Source organism: Hemicordylus capensis, chromosome 1 (assembly GCF_027244095.1).
Source record: "Hemicordylus capensis ecotype Gifberg chromosome 1, rHemCap1.1.pri, whole genome shotgun sequence".
Lineage (NCBI taxonomy): Eukaryota > Metazoa > Chordata > Lepidosauria > Squamata > Cordylidae > Hemicordylus > Hemicordylus capensis.
In genome coordinates this window covers 242,572,137-242,594,274 of record NC_069657.1, presented here as the reverse complement: position 1 = coordinate 242,594,274, position 22,138 = coordinate 242,572,137, and the positions used below count along the sequence as shown (strand labels likewise).

The following is a 22,138-nucleotide window of genomic DNA, read 5'->3' as shown; positions in this document are numbered from 1 at the left end:
GCACTTATACATCTTTCTCATGAAGCGATGGGGAACATTCAATTAAAAATTCCCTTTTAAGTCTGTTTATGGGAGTCAACAAAGATATCTGGGAATCAACATACCTATTCAGTTATCCAAATTATATCATGTGAACTGAGTCATTGATCAAAACCACAGCAATCATTCTTAGTAAATGGACATAAAATAATTTATTGTTTGTGGATAGCCCTATTCATGATGATACTGTGATTTCTGAACCTTTCCCAAACTCCCCTCTATATACATTGCAGAAAAACAACTGAGACATTGGCAGAAGCTCTTCTTGGACTTTATTTGGGCTTGGCAAAAACATACACTTCAGGCTAGAACACTTTACAGGAAAATGGAAGATGAAGGAGTAGAGATGCAAATCTCACTTACTCTTAAGCAGCTTTGGACAAATTGTAAGGTAGAAAAATACTGTCTCTGCTTCTGAATGGCCTTGTATAGAATGTAATTTTATCTCTCCATACCCATTGGAAGCTATTATATGGATGAAAATATTGTGGTAGCAAATATATAAACAATGAAACAAAATGAATTTGTGAACTCAAATATATAACCATTCCCACCACACTCAAGGTGTAGGTTTGTTTGTTTGTTTGTTTGTTTATTTGATTTATATATCACCCTTCCAAAAATGGCTCTGGGAGATTTACATTAAAATAAAAACAATTAAAATCAATTAACAGTTAAAAACAAAAACTATAAAAACAACATAAAGCCCATTAAGAATAAAAACATTTATAACAGTTTAAAAACCTTGGAAGGCCAGGCCAAACAGATAGGTTTTAAGGACTCTCCTGAAAACCAATAATGAATTCAAATTACGGATTTCTTCTGAGAGTGCATTCCACAGCCCAGGAGCAGCTACGGAAAAGGCCTGCCTCTGAGTTGCCCCCAGACGTGCTGGTGGTAACTGAAGACAGACCTCCTCAGATGACCTTAACGTGCGGTGGGGATCGTGCAGAAGAAGGTGCTCTCTAAGATAACTTGGACCTAAGCTGTTCAGGGCTTTAAAGGTAAACTTTGTATTTTAACCAGAAACATATCGACAGGCAGTGCAACTGTTTCAAAACAGGCATAATATGGTCTCTCCGGGTTGCCCCAGAGATTAATCTGGCTGCACATTTTTAACTAACTGAAGTTTCCGAACTACGTGCAAAGGCATAGATAGATAGTGTTATGTATTTTTCACCAATCATGTCACCACTGGCATGGTTCTCAATGCAGCTGCTCCTTCAGAATAAACTTCCTTATAACAACTCCTCTTGTTAAGAGGAAAAATAATCAGTTTTCAACTTTGGAGAATAAGGTTGAAAAAACCTTATTCTCTTTTTGAAAAAATTGCAGCTGTTATCCCTGAAGATTTCTCTTCCTTGGCTAGAATGCCTGCTGATCCAATACATTCTGGAAAAGATTTATTTACTTCACTTGCAAGTCACTAGAAAGTTGGCAACATTTGAAAAACTAATCCAAGAAGTGAATTCAGTCTCACAGCTTTACTAGATGCTACTTAAAAGATGAAAAGGAGAATAAAATGCCTTATATGAAGAAGTTTGGAGAAGCCGCTGCCAGTATGTGTACTGAGCTAGATGGACCAGTGGTCTGACTCCGTATATGGCAGCTGCCTATGTTCTGGGACCTGTGCTTTTTAATGTATTCATAAATGATCTAGAAATTGGACTAAGCACTTAGGTGATGAAACTTGCAGATGACACCAAACTATTTAGGGTAGTGAAATCCAAAATAGCTTGTTAGGAGCTCCAAAGGGATTTTTTCAAACTGGGTGAGTGGGCAAGAAAATGGCAAATGCTGTGCAATGCAAATAAGTGTAAAGTGATGCACATTAAGGCAAAAAAACCCGCTCAACTTCACATATACACTGAGCTGTTAGTAACCGACCAGGACAGATTGGGGTTGTTGGCATCCTTCTCTTTTACTTAAATAACAAGAGTAGTATAAGCTCGATATCTTTAAAGCTTTCTGTGTTTACAGCAATGTGTTGTTGACTTCAGAAAATCTGATAGCCTCTTTGTCACCTCTCACTTGTACACCTTCCATACTGGTAGGAGGAACCAAGACTTGTATCACATTGGCTTATGAAGTCAACTGTTTGCCAGTCCCTTCTGGCACCAGAGTGTACTCCACCAGACCAGTTGGTCACCTCAGCATTTTTCAGCACTTCCTTGAGAAAATATGTGGGGCTGCCACATGATTCTCTAGCTCTACTTTTACCAGGCATTATAAGTGAACCAGGTATTAGATTTACTTCAGCTGGCACCTTCTTCTTCCTTAGGTCCCCCTAAACAGTACTACCTCAGTAGGAGCAGCAAAATACTCCACCCAGGATTATAGGTCTGCTATTTCACATCCCACAATGAATACCCTCCTCTACTAACAGAGAAATGAACATTTCTGCCTATTGAGATCATCTGGGGAAGTCTGTCTGTAGCTGCCACTAGCTCATCTGGTGACTGCCTCAGAGACGGGCCTTCTCCATTTCTGCCCCAAGACTTTGGAATGTGCTCCCTGTTGAAATAAGAGCCTCCCCATCTCTGGCAGCTTTTAAAAGGGCTGTTAAGACACATTTATTCACCCAGGCTTTTAATTAAATTATAGAATCTGTCATGGTTTTGTTTGTATATTTTATTCATTGTTAGATTTATATACCACCTTTCATTAAAATAATCTCAAGGCAGTTTACAATACATTTTAAAACAGTACAGAACTATTTGATCAAATTACAACATTACAAATATTAAACTGGAATATAAAAATACAAATCTATTTAAAAGTTTAAGAAACACACAAAATAAAATATGGAACACAACACAGAGCAGCTGCAATTGTTTTAATGTTTTGACTTTGTTTTTAATCTGTTCTGTTGTAAACCACCCAGAGATAGGAGTTTTGGGTGGTATACAAATATGCTAAATAAATAAATTTGTCCTCACTGTGAAGGTTTCTTCATGTTGATGGATGGAGGGTATCCAGACCCACCAAATGTAGAGATGCCTAACTGCTTCTGGAGTAGCACATGACTGACATTTCTGGCTTCCAAGCAGTGTTCCCTCTAACAGGGATTCTGATGTTGACTACAACTCCCATAATCCCCAAGCGCAGGATATTGCAGCTGGAGATACTGAGAATTGTAGCCAACAACATCTGGGAATCCCTGTTAGAGGGAACACTGTTCCCAAGGAATCAGTTATGAAATAATACAGTCCTCCTATTTGTCCCATTCTTTTTCAAGTTGATATTAATTTGTTCAAGTCTCAATGCTTTAACATGTGTCAGAAACTGGGAAGGATCTTCTTCACAGGGATTTTTAAAGCTCTGTCTAACTCTCATAAGATTAGCCTGCAAAGCAAGTAAAGGTAAAGTGTGCTGTGAAGTCTGAGCCCTGTGGTTGTCTTTGGTGGAATACAGGAGGGACTTACCATTGCCTCCTCCCGTGCAGTCTGAGCTGATGCCTTTCAGCATCTTCCTATATCGCTGCTTCCCGATATAGTACCAGTGAGGATACAAACCAGCAACCTTCTGCTTGTTAGTCAAGCATTTCCCCACTGCGCCATTTAAGGTGACTGCAAAGCAAGTAGGAGGAGACAATTCATTCACCAACAAGAAGAAAATTTCACAGTGAGTACCAATCTTCCTTTTTCCTTACTTGGAATTAAGTCAATCCTTTCTTTCTTTCTTTCTTCCTCCCTCCCTCGCTCTCTCTGTTTCTGTCTCTTTCATGCAGTGGCAGTTAAGCCCATTCTACAGTTGTGCTCCTGAACACCAGACACTCACAGACCAAGAAAGTAAGTACTGTATGTTTATATAAAGAAAAGAAAATTGAGGGAAGATTGGGAAGGAATGCAGGAAAGTGAAGATGTTTCTGCAAAGTCTTTCTGTGTTTCAAAAAGCTTTGGAAATCTGGACCAGTTACTGTGGACTTTTCAGTTACTGTGGAATTTTCCTTTTCATTTGTTAAAGGCTCTATGTTCTTTCTTTTGATAGTCCAGAAGCTTCTGCCCAGATCCTGTTGGGGAAGAATAGGCCATTTTCCAATATCCCTGTACATCTAATTATATATAGGTATACTTAAAATTCATCATGAAAAACACTTTAAGAGAATATTCTGTTTTTTAAAATTTCTGATCAAAAATCAGATACATTATGTGATTAATCTTAAAAGCAGCAGCGAGCATCTATTTTTGTTTGATGTTCAAATAAGCCTACTGGCTTAAGACCCAGAGCTAAGGTTATCTCATTTTGGCTCAAGCGCCACAAAGCTGGGAAATTGGAACCTAAGTCTGATGCCTTAACAGAAGTGTCATGTGATCAGTAATGATGTTGTACAATGTCACAAATTGTGCTCACTTACAACTTGTACTCCATACACCCACATGGACTGTGCAGGGAATCTTTGCTGGTGCTAGGCACTCTATCTTCACCATCCTGGGTTGGGTCACAAAAACCAAGAAAAGGTGTGAGTGCATGGAAGACAAGCTGTAAGCAAGCACAATTTGTTTTATTATATTTGTGACTCTAAATATGCACATTAACTTCTGTCTCTGGTTTCATGATACGTTTCAGTTTTGACTCTGGCAAATTGAAAGTGATAGGCACAATCGGTGATATGAGTGTTCTGGAAACATTTGAATTGGAACATTTTTCCATGCAAAAATTTGCCTCATTTGCATAAAATTTACATAAGTTTTTTTCCTATCAGAACAATTTACTATACATACTTCCCTGATGCCCTGAATAGATTGTGATCTGATTTGGCATGTTATTTTATATATCTAGTAAATATAACACTAAAAAAAGTACACCATGTTACTTTTATAAGCTGTATAAATAAGTGAAAGTTTTTTGAGTAGCTAAGTAGTTGAACAGAAATATTTGATTGGGGAAAATTCAATAAAAATTGATTTAAATGTTATATTAAAACAAATGACTTATATTGGAACACCTGTGAATATTCTAACATGGCAAAAAATATAACAAGTTTAAAAGATTTTGAATAATTTCCCAATCACCTACAACACACACAATCTTGTCACTAAAATTAGCTGAATGCGCTACTTTTTACACTGAAATATGCTTGGGGAAATGTTTAAATGATTCTTTACAAGATGAAATTCTGAATATAATCATATTTTAATTGTTGTTCTCAACAGAATTCTTTACATTCACTAATCAGATCAATTATTCCAAATGACATCATGCCCAAGAAAAGCAAATCTTTCTCAGGTTCAAATGTACTATGATTCAAATGTACCATATATGACAATTATTCAATAAAATGAATAATGTTTGAAGTTGAAATCCTATAAATTTCAAATTCTTCTTTTACTTTCTTTTTGCAAGTATGTAATAAAAAATTCTATGACATACATATAATTTCTCGTTCTTTCCTGTAAGTGTAATCTGTGCTAAATGACTTTGCCCAGACACCGACAGGCCTCACCTACTAGTCATGTAAAAAGAAAATAAATAATGTTCTGGGGGGGAAATTAACATTTGATGTTAATTTATGTTAGTTATTTGCTTATTTCAGCACAGTGTATGTGGTAATTTTCTGTAAAAAAAATTCTGTAAAAAATGGAGTAGAAAATTTATCTGTAGAAAATCCACCACTCATCACTGGCAATGAAAGAATAAGTATATCTGCATAAATATACAAAGATATGTGGGGAAAGCATGTATGGTACAGTTACTTTTTAAACATGTAGAGGATGGACTGTTTGATTTGGGCCAGAGCGATCGAAACAAAATCTCTCCTCAATCATGACATTTATTTATTTATTGTTAAATTTATATACCGCCTTTCATTAAAGCAATCCCAAGGTGGTTTACAGCAAAAAAAAATTTAACACAAGATGGTAAAAAAGACACAATTAAAATATTAAGGGGGGGGGATATTAAACAAATCTGATTAAAAAATTTAAAACTAAAAGCAATAAAAACTATAAAGAGCAGCTGCAGAGAATCGAATAAATGCCTGGACAAAAAGCCAAGATTTTACATTTTTTCTGAAAGCTGTGATGGAAACTGAGGAGCGAATAGCCACCGGGAGAGCATTCCAGAGCCTGGAGGCAGCAACAGAGAAGGCCCTGTCCCGCGTACACGACAACCGAGCCTCCCTCATTGTCAGCACCCAGAGCAGAGCCCCCTCAGATGACCTTGTCAAGCGGGCAGCAACCCTTGGGAGCAGGTGGTCCCTCAGGTATCCCGGGCCCAAACCGTTTAGGGCTTTAAAGGTCAAAACCAGCACCTTGAATTGGACCCGGAAACAAGCTGGTAGCCAGTGCAGCTCTTTCAAAATGGGTGTGATGTGCTCCCACCGGGCAGCTCCAGATAAAACCCTAGCTGCACCATTTTGCACTAGCTGCAGTTTCCAGATGTTCTTCAAGGGCAGCCCCACGTAGAGCGCGTTACAGTAATCCAGCCTTGATGTGACTAAGGCATGGGTAACTGTGGCCAGATCTGCCTTCTCGAGAAAGGGACGCAGCTGGCGCACTAGCTGAAGCCGTGCAAAGGCACCCCTGGCCACCGTCTCCACCTGAGCTTCCAAAAGCAGAGCCGGGTCCAGTAATACACCCAAGTTGCGTACTTGTTTCTTCAAGGGGAGTGCAACCCCATCCAGAACCGGTAAAATCTCCTCATCCCGATTGGCTCTCCTACTGATCAACATTACCTCCGTCTTGTCTGGGTTCAATTTCAGTTTATTAGCCCACATCCAACCCATCACGGCCTCCGGCCCCCGATTCAGGACATCCACCGCCTCCCTAGGATCAGGTGACAAGGAGAGATAGATCTGAGTGTCATCCGCATATTGCTGACAACTCAGTCCAAGTCCCCGGATGACCTCTCCCAGCGGTTTCATGTAGATGTTAAACAGCATGGGGGACAAGACCGAACCCTGTGGGACCCCACAGGCCAATGGCCACAGAGCTGAGCAGTAGTCCCCCAGCACCACCTTCTGGACCCCCTCCCCTCAAAAAAGGACCGGAACCACTGCAACACAGTACCTCCGATTCCCATACTCAAGAGGCGACCCAGAAGGATACCATGGTCAATGGTATTGAACGCTGCCGAGAGGTCCAGCAGAACCAACAGGGACACACTCCCCCTGTCTAGTTCCCGGCATAGGTCATCCACTAGAGCGACCAAGGCAGTCTCAGTCCCATATCCGGGGCGCAAACACCTATATCAGGCAGCATTCACTGTGTATCTCTGTGTGCATCACTCTGACCCTAGCCTATCTCACTGGATTGTTGTGAGAATAAAATAGAAACTTGAACTTCCACCATGGGCCTATAGCTCAGGGGGGAGCATCTCCTTGCATGCAGAAGGTCCCAGGCTCCATCACTGGCATGTCTAGGTAGCGTTGGAAAGACTCCCTTCTGAAACCCTGGAGTGCTCTTGCCAGTCAATGTAGGCAATACAATACTGAGCTAGATGGACCGAGGGTCTGATATGAAGGCAGCTTCCTATGTACCTATGATATACAGTGATCCCTCGACTTACGAAGCACTCAACATCTGAAGATTTCGACATACGAACGACAAAAAATGCCGGTTTAGATGCGGCTTCCTCGACCTACAAATTTTTAGATGCGGTTTCCTCAACTTACGAGTGTTTCCGGACCTCCGTGGATGCGCTTTTCGACTTATGAAAATTCCGACCTACGAACGTGCGTTCGGATCGGATTATCTTCGTAAGTCGAGGGACCACTGTATAAATAAGCTAATTCTAAGCCTATATGTTTCTTTATGCAGCTGCTTAGTGACTGTTGCCCAGATCCATGGGTAAGCTAGGCTGCATACAGATATACTTCCAATGTATCTATTCTATGTACTAACAATGGCGGCGGCTGGTCACAGGGGCAGAGGGCAGGAGATATGAGTCCTAATCTTTGTAATACTATAGCTGCTGGCTCTCTGTTATGCTATCCTTGATTTGTATTGTTTTATGTACCTTACTTTGCTATTATCCTATCTTATGGTTCTGAAGGGATATACGAAAAATTAATACATTTATTTCTGTAGAGCCAGGCATGTCATGAGATATTCATGGCTCCCAGTATTTCCAGTGGGTCTTGAGGGAGTACTCACTGTTTTCAATGGGGATTCTTGTCAGTCATTTTAGTCCACCCCAGTTATTAATCCCTGGGAACATAAAGCACCCCATTCAGCACCAGTGCAAACACCTTTCCACAGCAGGCTGACCTGTGCAACTAACTCCTTGCAGCTGGGCAGGCTGGCAAGCCTGAGTCTCTGAGTATTTCCTTAAAGCAAGCACACAGCAAAATCTCCACACAGAAATACTGCTGGGCAAAAGAAGAAAAGAGGGTGGCTGGGGGGTGAAGAGAGAAAGAAGATGGGTGGAGTGTGGGCAATGAAAAGAGAAGCCCACTGAGCAGGAACAATCAGTCAGTAAGGGCAAGATGGGAGCAACCATCCAAACAAATGCACTTGCTAAGAAGCAAAACTTGCAGCTTAATCAGAAGATCCACAAACAGCCATTTTATCTGAGAAGGGAACTTGCTTCAACCCCTCCTTTCTCCTGCTGCAGGCTGCTGTCGTCCACCATGATTGGCCAGAAAAAGTGTCAGTCAAGCTATCCTGTCTCTGATTGTTTGGGAGCTACCCTAAGCATCACCCACATTCCCACCCCCAAGGAAAAACTTTTTAAAAATAATAAAAAAGCTGTGGCAATCATCCTGTGTATTTAATTTAATTTTTTTTCCCCTCTTCTTCTTGCGGGGGAATAGGGTGAAAAACAATACACAGGCCGTGGCAATAGATCTGTGTATTTTTCCTAAGCAGGTGGGTAGGCAATGCTTTGGGGAGCCCCCAAACAATCAGATGACATGATAGCTTGAATGGCACCTATTCTGGCCAGTCATGGAAGAGAGGAGGCTACCGCAATAGGGAGGGGGGGTTGAAGCAAGCTCCCTTCATTTCAGAGAAAATGATACTCTCTCTCTCTCTCTCCCCTGATTAAGCTGTTAGTTTGTTTGCTTGGGGGATGGGGCACAGCCTCCCCCTGCCCTTACTGACCAGCCCCCTCTGTTTCCAAATAGAAATGATGTGTGTGTTTATGCTGTGGGATGAGCTCTGCTTCCCCCTTCCTTTGTTCCTTGAATGGCATGCATTACAGATTCGAGACCTAGGTTATGACTTCCTCTTTATCCCTTCCCCTAGTTTCAAGCAGACTATCCATTTTTCTCCAAAGCTCCTTGTATTTTGTACAATCCAGTACTTGTTCAGCTTTCAAAAATATTGTAAAGAGTCTCTGTAAGTTTTTTTGCTCTTCAAAAACTACTTTGACTGAGGGAAGTGGCTTCATGAGTGACATTAGCCTACCTCTTGTTTCTGTTGCAGACTGAAGAAACAGTTTTCAGCTCAATTCAAAGTTGAAAATTGTACATGTATCCTCAAAGTAATCAGATTTAAAACAAGACAATAAAAGAGGTATGCAAGTATAAAACTTTAGAGTGCAGTAATGGGGGAAATAACTTGCTAGGGAGCAAGAGGTTTCTGGTTTGAATCCTCACTGGTATGTTTCCCAGACTATGAGAAACACCTATATCAGGCAGCAGCTCTATAGGAAGATGTTGAAGGGCACTGTCTCATACTGTGTGGGATATGGCAATGGTAAACCCCTCCTGTACTCTACCAAAGACAACCACATGGCCCTGTGGTCACTAGGAGTCAACACCAACTCGACAGCACAACTTTACTGACAACAAATAACCACATAAACAGCCCAACCCTATTCCTTACATAGGAGCAAGCATGACTTGTCCTATTAGCTAAGCAGGGTCTGCCCTAGTTGCATTGGAATGGAACACCACACCACATGTGAGCACTGTAAGATATCCCCCTCAGGGAAGGAGCTGCTCTGGGAAGAGCATCGAGGTTCCAGGTTCCCTCCCTGGATTCTCCAAGATAGGGCTGAGAGAGACTCCTGCCTGCAACCTTGGAGAAGCCGCTGCCAGTCTGTGTAGACAATACTGAGCGAGATGGACCAATTGTCCGGCTTGGTATAAGGCAGCTTTCTAAGTTCCTATTTTAACTGCTATCACCAGAAACCTAGCTATTGCCAAAGAGACCCAAGGAAGCCTATTAGCTAATAAGTAGCTTGTATAATAATCTGTAAATTTACCAGCCAGCCTAATGGGGGTAGTCCAATCTGCCCAATGCTGCTGTAGGCTCCAAATCTATTTTATTTTATTTATATACCACCTGACTCCAAAGGCTCTAGGTAGTTTACAAATGAAGCGCTGGTTGACTTCTGTTTTTGCACAAGAGCATAAATATTTAAAGTAGCACACCTGCACTCTGGAAGAGCAGAAACACATTGCCTGAAAGTCAAGCCTAACCCTTAAGTAGCACCTCTGGATAGGGGTGTGCCGAACTGGTTCGAATCAAACTGGGTTCAACCAGTTCGAACTCAAAAAGCGGCCAGTCTGATTTCAAACTGGACCGAGTCCAGTCCAGTACAGACCGATTCTGCCCAGTTTAAGGGGCTCTGCTTGTAAAGCAGCATCCAGTGGTGACACAAATGGCCTCCATGCACGTGCAGAGGCCAGAACCAGCATGCTGCTGGCTTGCACTGCTGGGAGGTGAGCACTGGTGGGTTTAGAGGAGCCGCCGCAGAAGTAGGTAAAGTGCCCTCTCACTGCCCCCAAGCCACCCTTAGAACCCTTTTAAAGACAGGATTCCCCTTTGCTTGCAAAGGGGAATCCTCACCAGATTCCCCTTTACAAGCAGAGCGCCTTGAACTGGATTGAACCAGTTTGACTGAACAGACTACTGGCTGGTTCAACTGAACCAGCTCGCAGACCGGTGGTTCAAATTCGGCAGTTTGAATTCATCAAAACCGGTTCTGTGCACACCCCTACCTCTGGAGTGCAGATGCACTACTTTAAGTATCTGCACTCTTGCACAAAAGTGAAAGACCACTAGTGCTTCAGTAGAGGCCTGCAGCAGCACAAGCAGATTGGCACCACCTATGTTAGGCTACACAACATGTGGGCTATTAAATGATTCAGAGACTTGATGGTCTCTGAATCTCCTCAGTTTGGCGATGTATTTGCTGTGTTGTTCAGGCAATCAACAGACATTACTTGGGCTAAAGTTCAGAAAAGGAGGAATCTATGGCAGAAGAAACCAGATATTTCTGGCTTATTATTGGAAGGTGGTAGTTTAGCATTTTCAGGTAAAGATGGTGACTCCTCAGCAGAAGTGAGTGTGAGAATCTATTAACAAGGACCAAGTAAACAGATTCAACCTCCTGGACAGCTGACTAAGAGGGAAAATCTGAGGTTAATTTGCTGAGGTAAATTGGATGGGGGACAAGATATCTTCTTTCATAATTTAAAACCTAAACCAATAAAAGTAAACCATGAAATTTAAATGCATGCTTCAAATGGGATGAGTCCTCAAAACTCTTTGAATACAAATCTGTTGTCCAGGAGTCCTTTACTCGTTTAACATCTCTTTGAAATCCTCGTTTCACTGGATACCATTAAAGTCAGGAAAAATTCTTCAGTCCAGAAGAAACATTGAAAACGTATAGTTGACGTATAATCTCAACTGCTTGCCAGAGGCAAAGAGCCTTTTGGCTCACTCCAAACACTTGCATCTCAAGGGAGGAACAAGGATATATATCTGGTGGAAAAGGGCAATAAACACCGGACTGGTTCAAATGAGCACCAGACATGAGCAGGAGGGGGTTGCACTGGGAATATACCCACCCTGATGTTACTGGAGGATGTCCTGGCACATTATTGAGGCATCTTTTAGTTGCATGAAGAGGACATTGTTCTGAATCACCCCTCTACAGATGAATACCATTCCCACCCCCAAGCAATTAAAGGACATCTCAACCAGGGGTGTAGCTAGGGGAGAGGGGGCCCGTGTTCACCTCTCTGACGGCCCCTCAGATTTAGGGAGATAATCCCCTGCTAACTTGGCAAAGAGGCACCTTTTAACATGGTGATTAGCAGTGGGAGAGTAACTGGCCCTATCCACCTCCAGCACAGTATCTCCAATTACTGTTGCTGGTGTCTATCTTGTTTTTGTTTTTAGATTGTGAGCCCTTTCGGCACAGGGATCCATCTTATTTATTTATTATTCCTCTGTGTAAACCGCCCGGAGCCGTTTTTGGAAGGGCAGTATAGAAATCACATTAATAATAATAATTATTATTATTTCTTGTTTACACAGTCAGACAGGTGTTATTGACTGGTTTGTTTTATCCAGACATCGAGTCCTTCCCAAGGACCTGGGATGGTTGAATTTTATTGTCAATTGTTATAGATATAGTCGCAGAATATAGGCTGTTCCCAGTAAAGCTGCTTTTTGTAATTGGCTGATGGTGATTTCTGTGGCCCCGATGGTGTTGAGGTGCTCTTGGAACTGCACCCAGGGCGCCAATTACCACTGGGATTATTTTGGTCTTTTTCTTCCACAGCCTTTCAATTTCAATTTGTAGATCTTTGTATTCGGTGATTTTTTCTATTTCTTTTTCTTCTATTCTGCTATCCCCTGCTATTGCTATGTCGATTATTTTAACTTGTTTTTCTTTCTTCTCAACTACAGTTATATCTGGTGTATTGTGTGGCAGATGTTTGTCTGTTTGTAGTCGGAAGTCCCATAATATTTTTACATCTTCATTTTCTACAACTTTTTCAATTTTATGGTCCCACCAATTCTTGGCTACAGGTAGCTTGTATTTTTTGCAGATGTTCCAGTGTATCATCCCTGCTACTTTGTCATGCCTTTGTTTGTAGTCAGTCTGTGCTATCTTTTTACAACAGCTGATTAGGTGGTCCACTGTTTCATCTGCTTCTTTACAAAGGCGGCACTGGCTGTTTGTGGTGGATTTTTCGACTTTTGCTCTTATTGCATTTGTTCTTAGTGCCTGTTCTTGTGCAGCCAGTATTAAACCCTCTGTTTCTTTCTTCAAGTTGCCATTCTTAAGCCATTGCCAGGTCTTGGTGATGTCTGATTTTCCACTTATATTGTGCAAATATTGACCATGCAGTGGCTTATTTTTCCATTTTTCTGCTCGGTTCTTGACTTGTTCTTTCTTGTAGGCCTGCTTTCTTTCATTGGTGTTGAATAGTTTCGCATTATTGACCATTTGAAGTGCATCTTCTTCACTGTCCTTTATATATTCTTCAAGGCCTCTTTTCTCCTCCTCTACTGTTTGATGGACTTGCAACATTCCTCTTCCACCTGAGCTGCGAGGGAGGTATAGCCTATCGACATCACTGCGGGGGTGCAGAGCATGATTGATGGTCATGATTTTCCTGGTCTTACGGTCTAGCGTCTCTAGCTCTGCCTGGGTCCAGTCTATTATTCCTGCAGTGTATCTGATAACAGGTATAGCGCAGGTGTTTATGGCTTGTATGGTGTTCCTGCCATTGAGTTTGGACTTGAGGATTTTTCTAACTCTCCTGATGTATTCACTTCCAATTTTTCTTTTAACTTCAGTGGGTGCGATGTTATCAGCCTGGAGAATGCCCAAGTATTTGTAAGGTTCTTTCTCTTCCAGGTTCTTGATCTTGCTTCCACTGGGCAGTTCTATTCCTTCTGTTTTTGTTATTTTTCCTCTGTTCATTATTAATGCAGCACACTTGTCTAGTCCAAACTCCATTGCTATATCGCTACTGAATATACAGACAGTGTTTAGCAGTGATTCGATTTCTGACTGGGACTTTCCATACAACTTCAGATCGTCCATGTACAGCAGATGGTTGATTTGACTTGATATTTTAGATGTTTGGTATCTGAGGCCTGTTTTGTTTAGTATTTGTGAAAGTGTGGTCATGGTGATTACAAACAACAGAGGGGATAGTGAGTCCCCTTGGAAAATGCCTCTTCTAATGCTAAGCTGTCCAAACCTGTCTCGCCATTGATTGTTAACTGTGTACTCCACATGCTCATTGCTTTTTTTATAAATATCTGAATGTTTTTGCTGACACCAGTGTTTCTAAACATTTTAGTATCCATGTGTGAGGCAATGAATCGAAGGCTTTCTTGTAGTCAATCCATGCAACACTTAGATTGGTTTTTCTTCTCTTGCAGTTTTCTAAAATCATTTTGTCAATCAGTAGCTGGTCTTTTGTGCCTCTGGTGTTCGGGCAATTTCCTTTCTGTTCAACTGGAAGCTGCTTGTTAGTTAATAAGTGTTGCATGACTCCATCTGCTATTATTCCAGTTAATAATTTGAACATGGTTGGCAGACAGGTTATCGGTCTAGAATTACTTGGAACTGCACCTTTTGCTGGGTCTTTCATGATGAGATGAGTTTTCCCAGTTGTTCAATATCAGCTCCTTGCAAAATGTGATTGAACTGTTTTGATAGTTGTTTATGAAGGCTTGTTAGGTGTTTAAGCCAAAAGCCATGCAGTTCATCGTCGCCTGGAGCAGTCCAATTTTTAATTTTCTTTGCTCTTTCACTTATTAATTCTGGTGTTATTATTAGATCTTGCATTTGTTGGTTACATTTTTTGACCTCTTTCATCCAGCCTGCTTTTTTATTATAATCTATTGGATTGTCCCATGATTTCCTCCAGAATTGCACTGTTTCTTCTTTATTTGGTGTTTCTATGTTTCTTGCAGTTTCTCCTTCTATGCTTTGGTAGAAATGTCTCTGATTCAGCTGGAATTGGAGATTCTGCCTGTGTTGAGGAGTTCTGGCTTCATATCTGCTAATCTTCTTTGACACTGCTGTTATTTGCTGCTTTATTATTTCCAGGACTTCTCTAATTTTCCTTGAATCTAGGTGGTATTTTTGGATCAGATACTGTTTGGTGTTTTCATTCTTCAGCTTCTTGTCTTTCATATATTTCAATTTACTAGCATCTGATCTAAGCCTGGAAATTTTATTTTCTAATCTAATCTTCCATTTAGGTGATGTACTACTTTCTTTTTTTACAGGTCCATTGATCTTATATCCGAGCTCTTGTGTTGTTATTGTTGCTGCACTGTACATTAGTTGGTTTGTTTCTTGCAAATTCTTGGTTGTTATTTCTGCAAGTGCAGCATTGACATCTTTTAATACCTGAGCAAGTTCTTTTTTGGCAACTGTTTTTAGAGCTGGAAGTCGAACCCTGGTGGTTGTTTGGTTCATGTGCTCAGTTATTTTTGGCTTTAGTTCTTGTTGCTTTTCTGTTAAACGGCATTTGGGTTTTTGAGGTGAAGGCAAAGGGGAGGTTGCCTGGTTTTGATTTTGAAACAGTTCAGCAACAGTGGCATCCTCGATTTCCAACACCTCCTCCACCTGCACCTGAGCAACTGCTTCAGTTGGTGGTAATTCTTCTTCCATGTCTTGAGCCTGTGTTGCTCTTTGCAGTTCTTCCAGCTCAATTCCTGTGAATACTTTATTTCTTATTATGAATCTTCTCTGGTCTGCTAGCCTTTGTTCTGTTATTTCTGTATCTGGATGCTTCTCTTTCCAGATTTGGTACATTCTTTTTAAATAACCTCTTCTAGTTGGACTAGACTTGTAATAGCAGATCATTATTTCCTTGTTGGCATTTTTCGTATATTTTTTCCGGTTAAGCGACGTTTCTTCCAGTAACTTTGCTGTCTTCAGCCCTGGTTGCTCAACTGAAGATCCTGAGTCCTGTTGCCCACTTGCCACCAGATGTCCAGGGACACCAGCACCTGGTGTGGTCCTTGTTGACCCAGGCGACAACTGATCCGGTATAGATTTATTAAAGTTACATCTCACCATATTGTTGATGGGAGAGGCACTCTTTGTCTGGCTCCTCTGATGAGACCTGTCCAGTATGGTTGGACCTCTGGCATAGCTCTCACCTTCCTTAGAGCATGCAAGCCCCACAACCACGCCAAGGTAGTGCCTCACTGGGGGATTATTATTATTATATTATTATTATTATTAAATTATTTAGTTCCTGCTGCACAAGAACAAGCACTAAGAACAAATGCAATAAAAGCAAAAGTTGAAAAATCAACAACAAACAGCAAGTGCTGCCTTTGTAAAGAAGCAGATGAAACAGTGGACCACCTAATCAGCTGTTGTAAAAAGATAGCACAGACTGACTACAAACAAAGGCATGACAAGGTAGCAGGGATGATACACTGGAATATCTGCAAAAAATACAAGCTACTTGTAGCCAAAGATTGGTGGGACCATAAAACCGAAAAGGTTGTAGAAAATGAAGATGCAAAAATATTACAGGACTTCCAACTACAAACAGACAAACATCTGCCACACAATACACCAAATATAACTGTAGTCGAGAAGAAAGAAAAACAAGTCAAATTGGCGCCCTGGGTGCAGCTCCAAAAGACCTTGAAGAGCACCTCAACACCATCGGGGCCACAAAAATTACCAACAGCCAATTACAAAAAGCAACTTTACTGGGAACAGCCTATATTCTACAGCGATATCTATAATAATAACAATGATATTGATAATAAAATTCAACCATCCCAGGTCCTTGGGAAGGACTCGATGTCTAGATGAAACAAACCAGTCAATAATACTTGTCTGACTGTGTAAACAAGAAATAATAACAATTTAATAATAATTAATAATAAATAATAAAGAAGATAGGGAGGGGTGGAGCTGGGGGGCCCTCAGGAGCTTGTTGGACCCAGGTTCTTTGAACCCATCCGCTCAATTATAGCTACACCCCTTATCCTAACAATGCATTGGGACGTCCTCCAGTGATGTTAGGGCAGGCATGCTCTCAGTATTTATCACAGGCATGCTCCTCATCCTGATCTTATATTGCAATCAGCATTTGTCTGAACTGGCCTACAATTTCAGGCAAGCAGCTGAGAGCAATTCAGTTCCCAAGCACCCTTGCTTCCTTCCTATGCTCTACAAATAGTAAGTGCATTTCCACACTCATCACTTGAATGATGTATGTCTATCAATCAATCAATCTTTATTACGGTCGCAGACCAGCATAAAGTATAAGGGTGATTACATGTTAAAAGTGAGAGTAGATAAAAAGTGATTACATATTAAATGGTACATATTAATACTAAAAGGACTAAAAATACTAAAAATAGTAGATAATACACCAAAAGCAATGAGGGCCTAAAAGCCTGAGAAATATTAAAAGTCATAAAATGCATGAAAGGCATAAAAAAGGGGAGGGCATAAAAATGGATGCAATAAAGTTAAAAGACATGAGAAGACAGAATTATATAATAGCCTGAGTAATAAAACTGGAAAACAGCCAGATTAAAGGTTATAAGGAACAGTAAAAATGGAGGTGCGTGAGCAATTGCAGGGCCTACCCAGAGTCACCGAGAGTCAGATCAAGGCTGACAGGACTCACTGTCTGTCATCCGCCGACAAATGCTGATTGCAGCCGCACAGTATCTGGCGACGTTGGGAATTCTCTCTGGTAGATAATTCCTTTTTCAATTATAGCAGAGTGCACAGAGGCACAATGCAGCAGATTTAGTTAGGCATGCGTGTATGCTGAGAGTAAAGTAACTTGGAGCCAGTTCATAGTTTCAAATCAATATATATGGCATTTATTAAAGAACTCCATTCTAGATAGGAAAGTGAGGAGTTAGGATCTCTAATCTAGCTAGCTAACTGGATACAGATGGATTCTTCATCTTCTCTGCACACATGGTGCAGGGAGAGGAGCTTGCTTGCATGTTGCAAGGTAGAAGGGCAGGAAGAGAAGGGAGTAGCAATCTACATTCCAAAGGGATAGTGTCAGAGCAGTAGAGAAGGGATGACCAATGTCTTGACCCTCTAGCCCTCTGACTCACTAGTCTGTCCTCCACTGTCTTTGAGACAAGAGACAGCGCAAAATCCTTAACTTCCAACAATATGTGATGGCAGGCTTAGAGCCAGAGAGTAGCAAGGAGCTGTAGAATTGGCTCGGACAACCTGGATACTTGCTTAGCAATGGAAGGATGAGGGAGGCACGAATGTTCTTATAGATTTGAGCAATATTTATTTATTTATTTGATTTCTATACTGCCCTTCCAAAAATGGCTCAGGGCGGTTTACACAGAAAAATAACAAATAAATAAGATGGATCTTATTTATTATGTAGAGGAGAACATGCTCAGTAGTTTCGATCTGCCCTAGGCCACAGGGGCATAGTCGCTCTGCAAATGGGGTCCTTCTATAACAGTCTTTTAGCAGTGCTGAAGGGGATATATGTCTATATATATAGTACAAAATGTTAGTTAAACGTGCCTATGTCTTGTTTTTTAGATGGTGTGCCAGAAGAACATTCATTGCCAGAAGAACAACAGCACCAAAGCAAGGTGGCTTGTCTTGGGGACTAGCGATAAGTGTGGGAGAGAATCACCACTTTCCAGCACATTACATTTGCATAATGCAACAAACAGATTTTATGTATTTAAAAATGATTTTAATGTAAGTTTATTGTTTCAGTTGATTGTCATTTAATTGCTTTTCGTTGTATTAAAAAGATACTGCTCAGATGACATTTTTTAAAAACGTGAATAACGTAAGACCAAAACATTTAAAGTTATTTTGGAAATGAAATTCTTTTAGGGGAATTCTTCATTGAGATACTTTTGACAAAATGATACTTAAAAACATAAGACATCTAACATTATACTGCCACTAATATTAAGAAGAGGAGTTGTTTCAACATTGCACCATTATAAGTCCCAAACATTCTTTTGTATACACAATCAAAACTATCTACCAAATCTGCCTAGTAGGTGACAAGAGAACTACCCCTCCGAATTTGGTGCAGATTCATCGAAAAATGATTGAGATACAGAAGTATAATTATCAACCCCTAAAAAGAGGTGGTTCATGTGCTGACTACTTTTTTTGTCATTTTGACTACTTTTTCATGTCATTGGATAACATCTATTATACTGTATATTTTGAATAATTTGTACAAAATAAAGTAACACTTCCCAGTGACCTACAGGCACCAAATTCTGCATACACAATCCTGCCACTGAAATTAGCTGGATGCACTACTATTTACACTGAAATATGCACAGGGAAAATTTAAATGTCTAAAATTTCTGAGCATCATACTTCCTGATTAGCTACAGATACTAAATTTTGCATGAACACTCCTGCTTCAGTAACTGACAGTGTTTTACACTGGAATATGCTTGGGGACATGTTAAAAAAATTTTTTGGGCAGATAATCTAAATGAATCATATTTTAACTGTTACTGTTCTCAACAGATTTTTCACGCTCAATCAGATCAATAATTCCAAAACAACATAATGCCCAAGAAAAGCAGTTCTTTTTCAGATTAAAATTTACTATGGTTCAAATTTACCATATGAAATAAAATGAATAATGTTTCAACGTGAAACCCTAAGGATTTCAAACTGTTCTTTTAGTTCCCTTTTGTAATCACATTAATAAAAAAATTCTATGACGTATGTTAATTTCTTGAACTTTTCTAGGTTAATTTATGCAAAATGACTTTGCCCAGTCAACGACAGGCCTCACCTACTAGTCGAGATTTTATATATATATATATATATATATATATATATATATATATATATATATATGAATTTGTTTGTGTGAAATAAAGTCATACTTCCCAATGACCTACAGATACCAAATCTTGTATACACAATCCTGCCACTGAAAATAGCTGAATGCACTACATTTTACACCAGAAAATGCTTGGAGAAAATTTAAATAATTTTTGTTCTAGGTTTTTAAATAAAATTTGAATATTATACTTCCCGATTACCAACAGCTACGAAATTTTGCATGAACAATCCTGCTACCTAAATTAGCTGAATTTAATTACTTTTTACACCAGAATATGCTCAGGGAAAGTTGTTATAAAAGAAGAAATAATGAATTTAATCATATTTTAACTGTTACTGGTCGCAACAGGTTTTTAACTCAATAAAAAGATCCATAATTCCAAAATGACATAATGCCCAAGAAAAGCAGATCTTTCTCAGATTCAAATTTACTATGATTTAAATTTACCATATAGTAAACTAGCTGGGCCGGGCGCAGAGCATCTTTCAAGCCTCCTTATCCTGGCGACCAGGCCAGGCCGGCCCACCACTACCACCTCCGCCTCCTCATCCTGGCAGCTGGGCCAGTCCGCTGCCGCCTCCTCATCCCAGTGGCCATTTTCTCCCCATCCCCGTTGCTAGTCTGGCAGCTGCTCGCAAACTCTCGTGAGAGCTGCAACACATGGGATTAGCGACAGGTATGCCTAGGAGAAATAAATATATATATATAAATTCCAAAATGACATCATGGGATTTTTGAATTAATATTTACAATATTAGACTATATGACAAATTTAAATCATAGTGAATTTGTATTTGAGAAGGTTCTGCTTTTCTTGGGCATTGGGCATTATGTCATTTTGGAATTATGAATCTGATTATTGAGTGTTAAAAACCTCTTGAGGTTTGATGAATAATGGAAGATGGATAATGTTTGAACCTGAAATCTTTTTAATTTTTACTTCCCTTTTGGTAGCATTAAAAAATCGATCAGCATATATGTAATTTCTTGAACTTTCCTATCAGTGTAATCTATGCAACGTGACTTTGCCTGGTCAAGGATGGGCCTTACCTAGTAGTATATTACAATTATTAAATTTTCCCATCACATTAAAAAAATATATTAGCTATAAAAATACCCCAGAAGACCAACTTTAACAAAATTCACGAGTGGCAATTATGTAGCCAGCCACCAACACTTCCTTGTACAGGTGTGCAAACTGGATTGAAGCATGTGTGTTAATGGGTCATTCTGGTGGTTTCTGTTTGGGTTTTACAGCTTCCCTATTTCTTCCTGTTTTGGAAGGCAGCCTGGGGTGGTATGAAATTGGTGGCAGAAGCAACTTACAGGGAAAGGGTTAATCTGAGCACTGCTGGGAACCAACACCACCCCTTTTCTTAAAAATTCTTAATGCTGTGGTACTAGATGATAAGGATGATTAAGAGTGTACCACCACTGGATTAGTTTGCAGGGTTGCTGTAAACCAGGGATTCCCAACCTGTGGTACTCCCAATATTGTTGAACTACAACTCCCATCATCCCCAGCTACAATCTATATATATTTCTTTAAGGCAGTGATTCTCAAACTTGGGTCCTCAGGTGTTATTGGACTTCAACTCCCATCATCCCCAACCAAAGGCCACTGAGGCTGGGGATTATGGGAGTTGAAGTTCAATAACACTTGAGGACCCAAGATTGAGAATCACTGCTTTAAGGAGTACCCATTGCTAATCCCATGCATGGCAGCTCTCACAAGAGTTTGTGAGCAAGCTGCCGGCAGGGGGAGAGGAAAGTGGGGGCACCGGCGAACAGGCTTGCGGGTGGGTGGAGGAAGGAAACAACAGGGCAGGCCGGGGAAGAAGGCGGCTGTAGGCAGGGAAAGAAAATCGCAGCGGTGGGTCGGCCGGTAGGAGAACTAGAGAGGCAGATGCTCTGCGCCCAGCCCAGCTAGTTTATTTTATAAATATTTATTATAAAAATATGTGTATAAATTATAAATATTAAGAAAAATAAATATTTGTATAAATTGCAGCTGAGGTTAATGGGAATTGTAGTTCAGCAACATCGGCAGCACAGATTGGGAATCCCTTTGTAAATAAACCCTGCTCTCTCAGCCACAGCCCCATTGCCTTCATGCAGAATGGTGACCAGAACTGATTCTATTTACGCCTTTATTGATAATTTTAAAATATGTTTTTACACAATAAAAAGACCACATTTTTTACACTAAATTAAACTGGAGTTAGAAAGAGTAATCTTTACTAACAAAGAGCAATCTTGACTGCCACCTTTTGTGTGGACATGTGACATACTGGCGCCCTGTCACAGTTACTCTAAAATCCCAGAGTTCTGTTCAAGGGTGTCTCCACAAGGGTAGCACTGTTGCCAGAACCTGAGGGGTATGCCCGTGTGAAATAGGGGCCGTGACCCAGAATCTGGCTTTTAAAAAAAACCCGCACAAGTGGCTTGCCCCCACCACCCTCCCACTTCTGTTTCAGAAATCTAATATGTGGGACGCAGCCCACCCTCTCATTCACCCACCCTTCTGTGGCAAAAGTCTCGCCCCCTCCCCCACCCCCCGCGTTCTGCCACCGCACCGGGTCT

General features: G+C 40.6%; 1 protein-coding gene across 16 annotated transcripts in view; it reads left to right on the top strand.

The window, feature by feature from the left end:
- The window catches only part of CDADC1 (cytidine and dCMP deaminase domain containing 1), a 78,776-nt gene extending 60,279 nt beyond the window's left edge, over nucleotides 1-18,497 (top strand). For 6 of the 16 annotated variants that reach the window (XM_053283859.1, XM_053283855.1, XM_053283853.1 and 3 more), the window contains 2 exons: nucleotides 3,770-3,830; nucleotides 18,262-18,497. In XM_053283859.1, coding sequence (XP_053139834.1) covers nucleotides 3,770-3,830; nucleotides 18,262-18,335 — 135 coding nt within the window. In that variant the 3' untranslated portion in view covers nucleotides 18,336-18,497. Of the gene's footprint in view, nucleotides 1-272; nucleotides 431-3,769; nucleotides 5,412-9,407; nucleotides 9,498-18,261 lie in introns of those variants that run through there. The other 10 variants (XR_008313132.1, XR_008313128.1, XR_008313129.1 and 7 more) reach the window with 9 other exon arrangements.
- Nucleotides 18,498-22,138: the final 3,641 nt, after the last annotated feature.